The sequence below is a fragment of the Mesoplodon densirostris genome, chromosome 8 (assembly GCF_025265405.1).
Source record: "Mesoplodon densirostris isolate mMesDen1 chromosome 8, mMesDen1 primary haplotype, whole genome shotgun sequence".
Lineage (NCBI taxonomy): Eukaryota > Metazoa > Chordata > Mammalia > Artiodactyla > Ziphiidae > Mesoplodon > Mesoplodon densirostris.
This window is the reverse complement of record NC_082668.1, coordinates 27,080,176-27,095,037: the sequence shown is the minus strand read 5'-3', so window position 1 is coordinate 27,095,037 and position 14,862 is coordinate 27,080,176. Positions and strand designations below refer to the sequence as shown.

General features: G+C 36.0%; 1 protein-coding gene across 1 annotated transcript in view; it reads left to right on the top strand.

The window, feature by feature from the left end:
- The window catches only part of CPS1 (carbamoyl-phosphate synthase 1), a 134,288-nt gene that overhangs the window by 75,421 nt on the left and 44,005 nt on the right, over window positions 1–14,862 (top strand). Inside the window, exons 22-25 of the mRNA XM_060106069.1 lie at window positions 8,795–8,936; window positions 10,276–10,341; window positions 10,790–10,853; window positions 12,558–12,739. Of these exons, the coding sequence (XP_059962052.1) occupies window positions 8,795–8,936; window positions 10,276–10,341; window positions 10,790–10,853; window positions 12,558–12,739 (454 nt within the window). The remainder of the gene's footprint in view (window positions 1–8,794; window positions 8,937–10,275; window positions 10,342–10,789; window positions 10,854–12,557; window positions 12,740–14,862) is intronic.

Sequence of the window (14,862 nt, the reverse complement as noted above, 5' to 3'; positions counted from 1 at the left end):
ATCGAACCCGGGCCCCCTGCATTGGGAGTGTGCAATCCTATCCACTGCACCACTAAGGAAGTCCCCTCATCTTGCTTCTTCTCCTTCTCTTCCTCTTTCTCCTCTCTTGTGTCTGCTCCTTCCCTTTTTCCTGTCTTCTAGCATTTGCATTTATGAAGCACTTATTACCTACTTTGCACTGTGCTAAACACTTGACACGTTTATGATTTCATTTAATTGATGAGATTTTTTTTTTTCTCAGCATAGTTGAAGCCTGACTTTAGATTCAGTCAGTGATATTGGCCTATCTTGGGTTGAAGTAGGCAGTTAGGCACTATTTGCCTATGTAAATATAGTAATGATAACATAATGGCCATCACATGGTTATGTTGATATTGCCCATACTGCCTCATACCCTACCTACCACCTATCTTTAGCAGATGGTATGGTTTAATTGACCATACTTAACTCTAGGTGACTTGAAGAGGGAGCTACTCACTCAGTTCTTGAGTATATAGTTTTTAGTATGAAATAGATGAGAATTTTTGCTATCTGGGTATTATATGTCTTCTGAAAAACCCTCAGTGATAAAGATTTTTGACTTCCATGTACATAGTAATCCTCAAATTATCATAGATCTAGTGTGACATGACATCAGGAATTTAATTCTAGAATTTTTCTACATCTACATTTTTCTACATTTAATTCTACAATTTTTCTAGAAATGGCTTCTTATTTTTCCCCTTTCTAGAAAAGGCTTACATTTTCTCATTTAAGAACTAGAAAACTTTGGTGAAAAATTATTTCTTCATAAGTTACATTTAGCAAGAAAAGAAATCTATGCAGTAGTTATCAGTAGATAGGCTTCACTTAAGTAAATAATTTTAATAAGATTCTAAGTAATAGTTTCTAAAAGTCAAAGAAAGTTACACATTTGTTATACATTATACATTTGTTGCTTGGGACAACATATGTGGTATTTGGAAAACTACTCTGTGGAAACGTGACTTGCTTTAAACAAAGATGATGGAGAAGTTTTAAAATATAGGACTTCCAAATAAACTTATTGTGACATCAAAGGATGCTCATTCAATGTCAGTTTTCTACTGGGGCCTCATACAATATTTCTTTTTATCCACTGGATTTAAATTCTGGATGTATAACAAACCTATATTCATGGAAAAATCCAGGATTTTGCTTACTGAATACATCCTCTTAATTTTTGAAAAAGAATACACTGAGTGTATTTAAAATTATAAATAAATTTTCTAAGCAGAAATAACAGAAGCAATATGCCATAGTATAGACTTTGCCTTTTAGCTCAATCTGATCAGGTGCAAGCTGTTTTCTTAGTAGAAGCCTGCTCTTTTTAATGTAGCAGAACACTTTTTTATATACTAATGGACAAGTCTTATTACTGTGATTAGGTGGTTTCCATTTGTTTTCCATCATTAGCAATCAAGGGCAGAGAAAGAGAGTCACAGCATTCTCAACTAGAGATCACTGAGATACAAAATGTGATTTATTAAGGCTCAAAAATTATGATTAACCTAACCTATATTAGGTTATTTTCCCCATTTTCATTACTTGGTATTCATAAAATATAATTATGATGTTATAATCATCATATATTAATGATGTATATAAATGAGCTTACCAGATTAAAAGTTACATAACAATATTTCTGGATTATTGGGATCACTAAAGATTGGTTAAAAATGAACATGGGGGCTTCCCTGGTGGCGCAGTGGTTGAGAGTCCGCCTGCCGATGCAGGGGACACGGGTTCGTGCCCTGGTCTGGGAAGACCCCACATGCCGTGGAGCGGCTAGGCCCGTGAGCTATGGCCGCTGGGCCTGTGTGTCCGGAGCCTGTGCTCTGCAACGGGAGAGGCCACAACAGTGAGAGGCCCGCGTACCGCAAAAAAAAAAAAAAAAAATGAACATAGGATTCAGGAATTAAAAAATTGCCTACTTAAAAATATCTACTGTATCAGTTTCTCATAAGGTTTTCTTCTAGGTTTTGATTTTGTTGTTTGTAGTAGCCTTTAAGGTGAAGTATAATTTTAAGTGTGTCATCCCTTGAAAATCAGCACTTGCAATTTTATAGCATTATTGTGATAGTGCTAAGTGAACCCAGATCCTAATAAATACTTTTCATACTGTCATGGTTTCACATGAACATCGGATCACTGTTTGTCCCAGACATGAGAGATACAGATCAAGCTTTTCTTTAACTCTTCCAAAGACCTCATTGCTGTACAGAAATAAGGCATGGTGCTCTCAAAAATTAAGAGAAAATAGTAGTACCTACCCAATTTCCTGGGTTTTATCCTTTGCTTTTCTAAACGCTGCTGCTGCTTTTGAAAAATGTCTTTTTCATTTCTCTCAAGGAAAGAGGTAACAGCCTGTCTCCTTGACAGAAAAAATGAGAAGACAACTTCTCCACTTGATTGCATTATTGTGATTGTGGCATGGTCTTGAACCTGTGAAATGCCAAAAATAATCAGTGAAGCTCTGTAAAACTCAGGGGAGAGGCTGGTGAGGGGTCTTGGAACAGAGCACATACATCTTTCTCAGTTCTCTTTCCTTGTTAAAACTGGTGTCATAACTGAACATCAGGCCTAGTGTTTTTCTTAGCTTCTGCCTTTTGGGGGATTTTTTAAAAGAAGATAATAATAAAATTGTAAGTCCATCCCATAATTGTAGGCCAAGTGGAGTGTTCATTTTCACATTAGAGTTTGTGCAATCTGGAGGGAAATTTGTTTAGTATTACTTGTGAGTTGGTGGATCAGATAAAAGCCAGTCAAGTGGAAGAGAGGACCAAGTGAAGTACGCGGGCTCCCCTGGTAATTGCGAAGCTGCAGGCGTTCCTCCAGTCAGTTAATAGATTTCCCCAGCTCCTGTGTGCCAGGTGAAAATTTCCTCATTAAGGGGAATTTATTCCATTTCCTTTTATCATTTATTATTGAAGACTAACTGTGAGTGGCGGAAGCTTCAGAGATGACAGGGTCGGGTAGAATTTTAAACAACAACAACAAAATCTACATCGGAAGTCGGGGAGAAAGAGAGAGGCTTGTATTGTTTATAAAATGGGGAGAACACATGAGAGACTTGTCGCTGTAGAAGCTGAGCCATCCTGTCTAACCATTAAAAGGTGATGTCAGTGTGTGTAAAAGTCTGATCGTCTATTTTTAAGACGTTTTTCCCCCTCTGAAATTTCAGACTGTCATTTTGTGCTGTTAAGTAGAGAGAAACTGAAGATTATGAAAAGGCCAGGCTCACAGCTATTTGGGTTTCTTTGTTTAATTGTTTAGAATCTATTATGCAATGATGAACGTGTAACCTTTTTAGAGTTTGCCCTTGAACTCTGAAAGCAAGGAAAGCTGGTAGGGGAAAGAAAATTTGTATACATAGTATATTTTAGAGGACATGGTTCTGAAGTATGGATTTAATGTGTTCATGTTCAAAGGAGTAAAGATAAACATACTACTATACTCAAATACATATTGAATAACAGAAGGGTAATTTATTTATTATACATATTTTAACACTGTGTTCTTTAGTGCAATATGTTCCATTCAGCTGAGCACATTTCTCTCTTGGCATAATGCTTCCTCGATTTACAATGTAATATAAATGGAGCATTTCCTATTGAGGATTCAAAAACAGTTTTGAATTACAAATTCAGTGTTTATCTTCCTTTTAGTAATTATTCTGTTTTGAGTTTGTTCCAAATTAAGGTTTTCATTTTCCTTTGAAAAAAATAGAAATATTATAGCCCTGTCCCTAAAACAAGCTTTTACCTAGCTTGATATAAAAAAAAAAGTCTCACTTTGGTGGGAATTCCTTTTAGCAGACAAAATGGGGGCACCTCAATATGGGCAGATAAAGATGAGAAGCATATATCTAAATCACATTGTTAAAATGAGCTTTATGTTCACTTAAGATTATTCATCTTGTATTTGACTCTGAAGAGGTTTAACCTTATCTAAATCACTGGCGCAAAGCTAATGAATCGTGTCTTCAAACTGTCTCTTCTCTTATTTTATTATAATGGAACTCAGAATAAAATTTTGTATCAGAACAAGGAGGGAATGAAGTGAATTTTCTTCTGTGTGTAATGACATGCCAACCAACCTTGTGTTATGCAGAAACAGTGGAGAGAGTGAATGAGGGAAATAATGGAGAGCGGCCACCTACGTCCTGTCTTGGAGTTAGGGGTAACACACAGAATTAGGACCATGGTCAATGTGGGAAGGAATCTAACTTGTCTGTGTCTTTGTAACTGCCATGGTGGGTCAGAATCAACATCTCTTTTCTCAGGGAGGAGGATTGCAAAGTGCTTTGCACTATTTCATAAACATGTCTAAAGAGTAGAAATTAATAACCAGAGAAGCCATGAATGAAATACTGTAGAAGATATATTACTTGGAACTTCATAGGAACATATCTACCCAATATTCGCATTCAAGTTGAAATAGATGAACATGAATATATTCATATGCCATTCCAATTTAATACACCCTAATTTTAAGATGTTTAAATATCATATCATGCTATTGATCTAGTTATTTGAATATCTAGTGCAAGTTAAATCAGTTTTTGGCTTACCAAGAAAATATTCTGAGAATCAGCTTGTGAGCTTAAAACATGCACTTTGTAGGTCTAACTTGAAGCATCTGTTTTAGAACTCTCACCTGAGCAGGTGCCTATGGAGAAGTAGTTTTCACCCCCATTCTGAAACTCAGTCATTCATTATTTTGTGTTACTGTTGCTTTTCTCAGCATACCCTTTAAATAATGAAAACTCTCTGAGGTGGGGATGCTATGGAGAGCAGTAATGATTGAGTTAGTCTTAGCTATTTCTTTGCCATAGAGCTGAGCACAAAGTTAATTCACTTTACTTTTTTTTTTTTTTTCACTTTACTTTTGTATGCACAAGGCCAATTCTATCAGCCTTCCTTTTTCTTTTTTTTTTATTTGTTTGTTGGTAAGAGTCCAATTTTATTTGGTGGGTGGAGGAGGAAGACTGTGTATATTTGCTGGAGATGTCTTTATATGCTCTACTGGACTCTTTTGGTGGAAAAGAATAAGAGGAATTATGCATATTTCAGCAATAGAAAAGACTGCATTGCTGAATGTGGACAAAACAAATGCAAATTTACTGCATCCCTAACAGAAATTTGAGGAATCTAAATGGTTTCTTTTTTTGTTTGTTTAATACCATTATTTATAATTTTTATTTAAAGCAATATAGCAGCCTTTGAAGAATTGACTGATCCTCCATATAATAAGAAATAAAAAATAAATCATTCAAAGCAAAAAAAAAAAAAATCTCACCAGAAGAGTTAAAGATAAATATGTTACTTCTGGTTATCTTTGGACTTGAAGAACTTGCATTTGTGCTGGTCCATAGTCATAATTATAGGTGTGATTGTTCTTTTCAAGGCATGTTTCTTATGTGTGTCCAGACCATTGCTGTTCAGCGTTAGCATTTAGTCATTTTAGTTAGTGTGGTTGTTGATATAGAAACATAATATAGGTTTTGCCTCAGATAGTTTTTGCAAGAATAAAGAAATGTCTGATTGAAAATCTATTTATTTTTGCTTGTTTTTCCTTTTACTGCCATCCCACAGTGATGGGAAAATGCTCTGGCAGGTAGCTAAAAAAATCTACAGGTAAGAATTGGCTCAATGTTGTATGCACAGTGTTTCTCCACCTAACTCAAGCTTCATACCTGTGTTTGTAATAAGATTGCAGATCACAGAGAAAATGTGTAGCCTTTCCTCATACAGGTAAACATGATTTAAAAAGAACATCATCCAAAGTTTTAATTTAGGAAAACTGTTTATTTGTCAAACACTTCCACTTTGAGGCTGAATGCACACTTGCACATAAGCAAATGAGCAATTGGTTTAGGAATATAGTGTTGGCAAGGAGAGTAGAAATATGCCTTTATAAAACAAATAGCAACAACAACAACAACAAATACTTCCTCTGCTTTTGTCTCAAACATTTTTTTTTTGCTAAACTAAAGGCAAACACCATACATTTGAGTGTTTCAAGAAGCTCAGAAGCTCAGCAGTCACCTGCTGGGTAAAGCCTTTCCAGACTTCCCCAGTAGAAGTTGGGAGCACTTCCTCACAGCGCCTCTCACTGTGCTATCAGAGAAATGGCTATTTGTTTGCCTTCTTATATACTCTGATCTCCTTAAATGTAGAGATTTGATATTTTATCTCTCCATCAAAATACGTAGGACAGTGCTCTGACACACAGAGCACTTGTTCACTAAATGTTAAAGCACTAATGAAGGAAATGACAGTGAGTGTTGCACCGCCTTCACCATCCACAGTGTCCTACTAACTCTTTCCAGCTACAAATCCTCAGTATGTTCCTATGCCTGCCATGCCCATTGCTTCCTCATATTACTGCGAATGCAGTTGCCCTTGCCTTGTCAACTCCTTTCTTCTGTATAAACCTGAACTTATTTGATGGTTCTGTTCTCATCCCTCTACTGCCATAGTATTTCTCAAGTGCAACCACTCATATTGTTGTCTCCTTTCTCTGACCTCACATTGCACTACACAGCTTATCTCTTCACAAAATGTTTGGAATCACTCTCTATCACTGCATTGCCTCAAATACTGTTTTGTATCGTCTTGAGCAGCACTGTCTAGTAGAAATTTCTGTGATGATAAAATATTCCATAACCTGCACTGTCCAATATAGTAGCCACTTGTCTGTATGGCTATTGAGCACTTGAAATGTGACTAGTGAAGATGTGGCTCTGAATAATCTAAAAAATTTTAAACTAATTAACATCTAAATTTAAATAGTCATGTTTGGTTAGTGGCTACCATATTTGATAGCATGTAGGTAGCACAGTGCTTGGCACATAATATGTGACCAATAATACTTAATAGACTGTGTTCAGGAATTTGACAGGAAAATGTGTCGTTCTGAGAGAATGCTTATCAAATACTTGAGAAGACTGAGAAATCAAAATGGGAATAGGAAAAAAGAAACTAAATTCACTAGGAGAAATAATGGATTTGAGAGACAAGACAAAGTAGGTACCATAGAGAAAGTGAATTGATTAGGAAGACCTGTAGCTTCAGAAATCCAAACTAACACTTCTATAAAAAAGCCAGAGAAGTAGCTACTAAATGTACCATCTTGCTTCTTCTGTAAACTCAGAATATGAGTTAATTAAATTAAGAAGATTGAAGGATAGAATGAACAAAATGCAGTAGGTTTAATTCAACTGCATTCCATTAGCAGAATTTCAATGAAAATGTTTTATTTATTATTAGATCTCTGGCAACACACTGTTATATTTAATTTCATTGTATTGACTATCAAACTGTTATAACTGAATTTTATCATTTTGACTATTGCTTGAAACAGCTTGGCCACAGCTGTTTGGTTAGAGACGCTTTTATAGTAGTATTTAATTCTTCTGTACCTCGACCCTTTGCAAATTATTTTGTGTACATTTTGAATTCTAGTTATAAACTGACTTCAATAACTTCTTTGTCTTTTCTATAAAGTAAAAAAACTCTAGGGTTACAGTTTCCTTCATTCATGTAATAAATATTTATTGAATGCCGTCTGTGAGCCAGACAGTGTGCTAAGCTTTGGGAATAATCTGGTAAATGAGCCAAATGTATTCTTTGCCCTCATGGAACTTGAATCTAGCAGGAAAAATGTCTGGCTGCTGAATAAAAGCTAACAAACATTAAAAATATCAGGAGATGATACATGCTAAACAGTATGATTCCAGCTATGCCCCTAGCTCCTGTAAAAGAGTCAGTTAAGAACCCAGGAAGATCTGTGTATGTTAGGGCAAACTAAGAAGGCTTTGAGGATGAGCCCTGGCTTTAGCTGACCTATGAAGCTGGGAGCTGGAGAGGAGATGGGTGGGTGACAGGAATGTCAAAGGCATTACAGGTGAGGGAAATAACGTGAATGGTGTCTACACTGTGGAAATGAGCATGGGGAAAGTGAGGAGACAAATCTGGCTTCAGTGGAAAATAATCATAAAATCACAGAACTATCTTCTCAACACAGACAGATATGTAACATTAGTAAATAGAGACAGTTTATGGAGAGGATACCCAGTCTGATGCCATGCTGGGATGCACAGATGAAGAAATTCTCAAAGCCCATAAAGACCTGGAACACAGGTCAGACACTGGAGAAGGGGCTACGGATTTGGGAATCATCAACTAGTTATGTAGGATAACTAGTCATTATGAGCCAATGACAGTGACTAAATTTAGGAAGGGAGAGAAAGTAGCCAGATGTAAGCAGGTAACAGAGGATAGAGCCTTGGAGAAAAAAAAAAAAAAAAAACAGTAAATTGTTGTTGTAATAAAGTAGGGTGAGAAGCAACTTATTGCCAGAGAAAAATATCTTTTTAAAGAATGGAACATCAAAAGGGACATATGCTGAAAGACTGAGAAAATGAAAATTAAGAAAGACTCCTGGATTTAAGAGGTTCTGATTATTTTTGAAAGAGCAAATTCATTAGGACACTTGGTGCAGAAGTCACTTTTCAGGAATTAAGAAGAGAAGAGGGTGCATAGGGTGTGAAAGTAGGAAACCACACGTTTGAGAAAGTCAGTATTGCAAATAGTAGACTTCCTAGAGGCTAGACCATTTAGTTGGTTATTCGTGTATTTTTAAAAGGCAGGAGACCTAAGTATGTTGAAGTTGGAAAATAAGGAGCCTTTGGTGATTTTGAAAGTGAATAGTTCACTGCTTCTTATTGTGTTTGGTCTAAACTTGAATCCTCTTTTTCATTAAATTCTAGTGAGTCCATTACAGAAGAAACCCTGAAAAAGGCAAAGGAGATTGGGTTCTCAGACAAGCAGATTTCAAAATGCCTCGGGCTGACTGAGGCCCAGACAAGGGAGCTGAGGTTAAAGAAAAACATTCATCCTTGGGTTAAACAGGTAAAGGAGAAATGGAGTTTTTCTTTCTTCCCAGGATTTCTTGGGTGAAATGTAGGCACCAATTCATAGAGCCATTTTCAATAAAAAGGGGTGGAATTCGAAAGTGATTTTACTTTTTCAATTGATGCCCATGATGTCACTTATTTTATTCAGCACAGGATTGATTTATGCTTTAAAGGGGAAGGGATGAAGGGACACTGGGATATAAAGGGGAGAGTGAGTACATGATTTTCTTGGCCTAAATGAAAAAAAAAAAATCAAAGTGACCTCTCCTCTGCTTTTTGACCCACATGCTAACATATCTGTAGTAAGAGAAATCCTTAGCATAATAGAAGGACTTGAAATGCCCTAGTGTAGTGACTGACCCTCTTGAAAAGAATAGTCATCTCTTTTGGCACTGACTTTTTACAGGGTAATACTTTATTTTAAGTGCCCCATCATTATGGTTCATTTAGTATTCATTGTGTTAGTGCTGGGCATAATGAGCTCATCTACTGTTCATGACAATCACACAAGAATTTTCATAGGTGTACTGTTGTGATCTTTTTTGAGCCTTCAGTAGAAGAGATGCTTTGGCTTAAAGTACCACCAGCTGGTTTTTGTCCTTTAAAATCATTGGCTTTTCCCCATGTGCTCAGGGGGCACACACATAACCTTAGGTCTCAGGCTTGATGCTGAATATTTTCTACTCAGCAATTATTATCTTTCTTCCTTCTCACTTGCCTTACAGTAGTTTGCCTTGTCGGCCCCAAATTCTTGCTCACTAAGCTGAGCTCCTGGCCCTTGAGAGCTGAATTGATTTACTCTTTCCAAATATGTTCAATGAGATCTTGTCCCCTTCCCTTCTTCCTCATGCTTTGTGGTATTTATGTCATCCCATTGCTCAGTGCCATAGGTAACTTAAATCCTATGCATTAATTTGCAAACCAAAGACATCCTTATATATAGGTCATTTTGCTTTGATTTTAGATTTTATTTGCAGTTGCTTTAGACAGCTGGTTGGGTAAGTTTTCCTGATAACCAGTTGACTATATGACCACCTTGTTGTGTTTCTGAGAGGTACTATGTAATGGTCTGTTGCTCTGGAGTGCATATTGTCATTCATTGCCCAAGTGATAGCTAAATTGTATCATTATTTTTTCTCCCCTCTCACTTTTAGAATTAGAAAGCAATTGGATTGTACATACCTTTTTCTTGTCTTTATATTTGATAGTAATGGACGTTAAAGGAATATGAATGCAGAACAAAAAAAAAAGTCCACAGCATTCTTGAAAAAAAATTATAAAAAGGGGGGTAAAAATCCCTATGTATGTAAGTATTTATTTATTTTATCTTGCAGATTGATACACTGGCTGCAGAATACCCATCAGTAACAAACTACCTCTATGTTACCTACAATGGTCAGGTAGGAACTGCCAAACTTCTATAATGCAGAAAACTCTAGATTTAGTAAATGGTCCACATGGGGGAATCTACGTTTTCTGTGTCTTTAGTTATCTAGTAACAAACAATGACATCATGTGAGTTGAATGTGATGATGTGCTTCCGTACTCAGTCTTTTAAGAACTGCCCTAAGATGATGAAATCAAACAAGTGAAGAGATAAAGACAGTGGTTACATGATCATACAATTATGCTGTTTTCTCATGACTAGCTAATTAAAAATATTGAATAATTTTGTTATGAATAAGTAGGGCTTGTATAACACGTTGTACTTATGGATTCCCAAAGACTAATAGAGGATGCATATCAGCAAGAGGAAGAATGGGAAAGACACACTCAAAGACAGGACACAGTTTAAGTAGAGGGACGAATAATGTAATAATTTCCACATCTTACTTTTTTTTCCCTCAGGAGCATGATATCAATTTTGATGACCATGGAATGATGGTACTGGGCTGTGGTCCATATCACATTGGTAAAGTGATAACTTATATTTACATAGGCCTTTTCAGTTTCATCCATGTTAATTCCATTATTCTAAGAACTATGTAAACTAAATGCTGTCATAATACAAATTTTACAAATTAGGAAACAGAGGTTCAGAGACATGTAGCCCAACTTATACAGCTATTAAGTGGTAGAAGTAGGACTCAAATGTGGGTCTCAACCACAGATTCCATCTTCTTTCATTTTATCATGTCATCCCTTTATCATTTTCATCCTCATGAACTAAATTCAGCCTCTTACTGGGGTTGGGGAATGAATTACACGTTGACTTTTTCTCTTCCCGCATAGTTTTTCACAAAGAGCTATATTTGCTCAAGAACTTTATACATCAGCCAGTAATCATATATGTAGACCCAGTGTCTGACCTAACATATGACTTGTGTTGACATTAGATGCAAAGAGCTCTTCTCTTTGGGGCACAGGAAGAGTATTACATAATTTAATTAAAACATTCTCACCAGAAATTGTTCTATTTCTCCCAGTCACTTAAAACTGAATATTTAATAGTGAATCAAGATCTATTACAGTTACAAAGTATATATTTAAATAGACAATGATGTTTCTTAATAAGTATATCTAACATTTTGTCTCTGCAAGGTGTTCTAATATGGAAATGATGAAATATATGATTTAAATGTATGTGGTCTTGTTTTGTTACTTTAAGCATAGTTTATTATAGTTTTTACAATTAACTAATTGCTTCAGGATATGGTAGTTTGCCAATTTTTGGCCAGATCTTAAGGTAGGTCAAAAGTGTTTATACCTTTGCCACTTCAGTTATCTTATGGCTAAATGGTCTGGACGCCTTCACCAGGATCTACCCTTTTCTTCTCGAAACCTTTTTTCACCTAATTATGCAACAATTCTACATTACTTTAGGGCCTAGGAAAGATTAGCTGAGCTGATAATCAAGTACATGCTTAATTGATAGTGAGATTTAACATGCTACTGTATTTGGACAACTTACTATTCCGATAAGAATTTTTAGGAGACAAAGTCCTAATGCAAAGATTAGTACAAATCCCAGAACTTTCAGTTCTATGGCATCCCAGTAGAGGTGATATTTTGAGGCATTTAGGCCATTATTATACTTCAAATTACTTCCTAGAAGGTCGCTCACTCTGCATGGGGTGGCCTTGCCAAGCTTAAAAGGATATGCTTGGAAAGGCCAGGGCTTTCCAATCAATCAAGATATGTCAGAGCTGCAAGGCACCTCAGGGATCATTGGGTTTGGCCCTCAGACAACAGGGTAAGTGGAAGGACTGAAATAAGAACTCAAGTATTTTAATCTCTAACTTAACTACTTTTGTGTACTGAGGTCAATATGTTCACTTTGAGTTTCTTTTCAGTAAATGAGTTTTTTAAAATTATTATTACAGTTATCTCCCATTAACTTTCAGATTCTGAATGCTTTGAATATGGAGATTACCTCTTGCAGAACTTAGCATACAAAGAAAGCCAACCTGTCATTGTTTAATTAGTCCCTGTTTTTACTACTAATAATATAGTGTTCATAATAGATCTCACATGTATATTTTGGAGTTTTAAAAATTGAATTGAAAGGGTATTAGCTCCCTTAGCCTGGACTGATTGGCAATATATTTCTGCTTCTCTTTGTGTGGTAACTTCAGGCTTCTCTTCCCCCCTTTCACCAATCTCATGGTCTCTGCAGGCAGCAGCGTGGAATTTGATTGGTGTGCTGTCTCCAGTATCCGCACGCTGCGTCAACTTGGCAAGAAGACAGTGGTGGTGAACTGTAACCCTGAGACCGTGAGCACAGACTTTGATGAGTGTGACAAACTGTACTTTGAAGAGTTGTCTTTGGAGAGAATCCTAGACATCTACCATCAGGAGGTAAAAAAAAAAAGGGAAAAATATATGCAGTGCATACTTTATATATGTGTATTCATGTATGTAGATTTACATTGTAATTCCCCTTAAGAGAAAGAACTGCCGGTGTCTTCCATTGTCTAATTTCATAGTGAAACTAAAAAAATCACCTAGCCTTAGATTCTTGAGGCCCTGGCACAGAGTAATTATTTTTCATATAAAATTCACTTTTTCTTTCTAAGCATTCTAGCTCTACTGAAAATTCTTCTTGGTAACATGTGCCCGATACATATTAATTAGCACAAGACAGCCCCAACAAATATTCTGCAAAATGATTTAATTAGTCATGTAGACATATGATAAGCAGCCTCTCTCTAGTTCACGTGCTGTTGCAGTTTAATGATGACCAGTTCTCAGAGGAGACAGTCATTCACAGAGGACTGGTTAATTCTTTATGCTATCAGATGAAGCCAGTAGTCTTCAATTTAAAATCAATGAGTTCATTCTGAATGATTTTGGTGCCTTTATAGCTTGCTCTTAAGTAGCTCTTCCATCTCCACTCCAATATTATTGAGTGTATCTTCACTGTGGATTTATATGATCCCAGGTTACTGTGAGTCTGTAGAACAAGTTAGCTTACAATTAAAAAATACCTACTTGAAAATTTTAGAGTGATGTCCAATAGTTGTGCCTTTTGATGTTATTGTAATTCATTTCCTACTATGGAGAATCATCCCTATGTACAAAATATGGTCACTTAAGGAAAAAAAATTCTAACTTGGAGCCACAGGACTTAAATTCTTGACTTGAAAATTCATTTTTTTTTGCCAGTTATATAAATTCTCTGGGCTTCATCTTTTTTTTTGTTTATGAATCATATGAGTGTTTAAATGTTCTACATGCAGGTACTGTGAAGGCAACATGAGATTTGTAGTTGAGATCACATTGTCAAGTATAAAGTATTGTGCTAGAACAATGTGATGATTTTATTATTGTGAAGAAAAATAGAGACAAATTTAAGATTGATGCACCATCATGTTTTCCTATCAATATTTAGGCCTGGCCTACTAATATTGTAATATAATGAAACTAAACCATTAGGTAGAATATACACAATTTTTAGTTCTCTCTCTGACATGATTTTTCTAATGATTTTTTTATTCATTTTAGACACATAAGTGGGGATCAAAACAAGTACATTCTGCAAATATTTCTTGAATACCTTTTAAAAATCAGGTTCAGCAGGATAGAGAGCTATAAAACCAGGTCCCTACCTTTAAGACATTAAAATAAAACTGGAATCCATGACGAAATATGTGAAAAGTTACATAATTGTTTTAAAAACGTTAACAAGCATTACAAGCAATAACAGCAGGCATTTTACACATAATTAATTATTTCCCCATGAAATGGTTTAAGGAAAGATGAAAAACTTCTACAACTGCCTTTGGATGCAGTTACATATGGATGATAATGAGGTCCTTTTATTATAACTGAATTCAGTATGATAGAAATAAATAAATTGGCCCTTATTTGAAGCTAATTGGTTTTTATAGTGCTACTATATATAATAAGGTAATTGTAAATGTTATGTTGAAGAACATAAGAACAATATGCCATTGATGTATCCTTTAAGCTACCCCACAAGAAATGTTATGTATCATATGCTCATATCATACACATATGTACATATACTTGTGTATGTGTTTCCTTGTATAAGGTTGTTGTGTGTCTCCTCACAGCAGGCCTTACAAGCATTGTCTCTCATACCGGGTGTGCCTCAACCTTCAGAAGGCTGCCCTTATTCGACCTCGGATGCCCCTAGAGATTCTGAAGGCACTGAGGCATTCAGCTGTAAATTTATGGAAAATTGGAAGCACGTCTAAACTTATTTAAAAGCACACATTTGAGTCACTTAGAAGGGCAATAGGCTTTCCCAAGGATATGTAGCTACATGGGATGATAGAAAGTATGATAGGTCCCTTGGTCCAGGTCTCTTGGTCTAGTACAGGACCAAGCCTGTTTCCATGGAATCAAAGAAGCACCTCTAAAGAAAACATTAAGGGGAAGTCAGAAAAGTGACATGGCCTGTGAGTAAAGCAGGCTGCTTTGGAGGGAGGTCTTGATCATAAGTTGAGTGAGAGGAG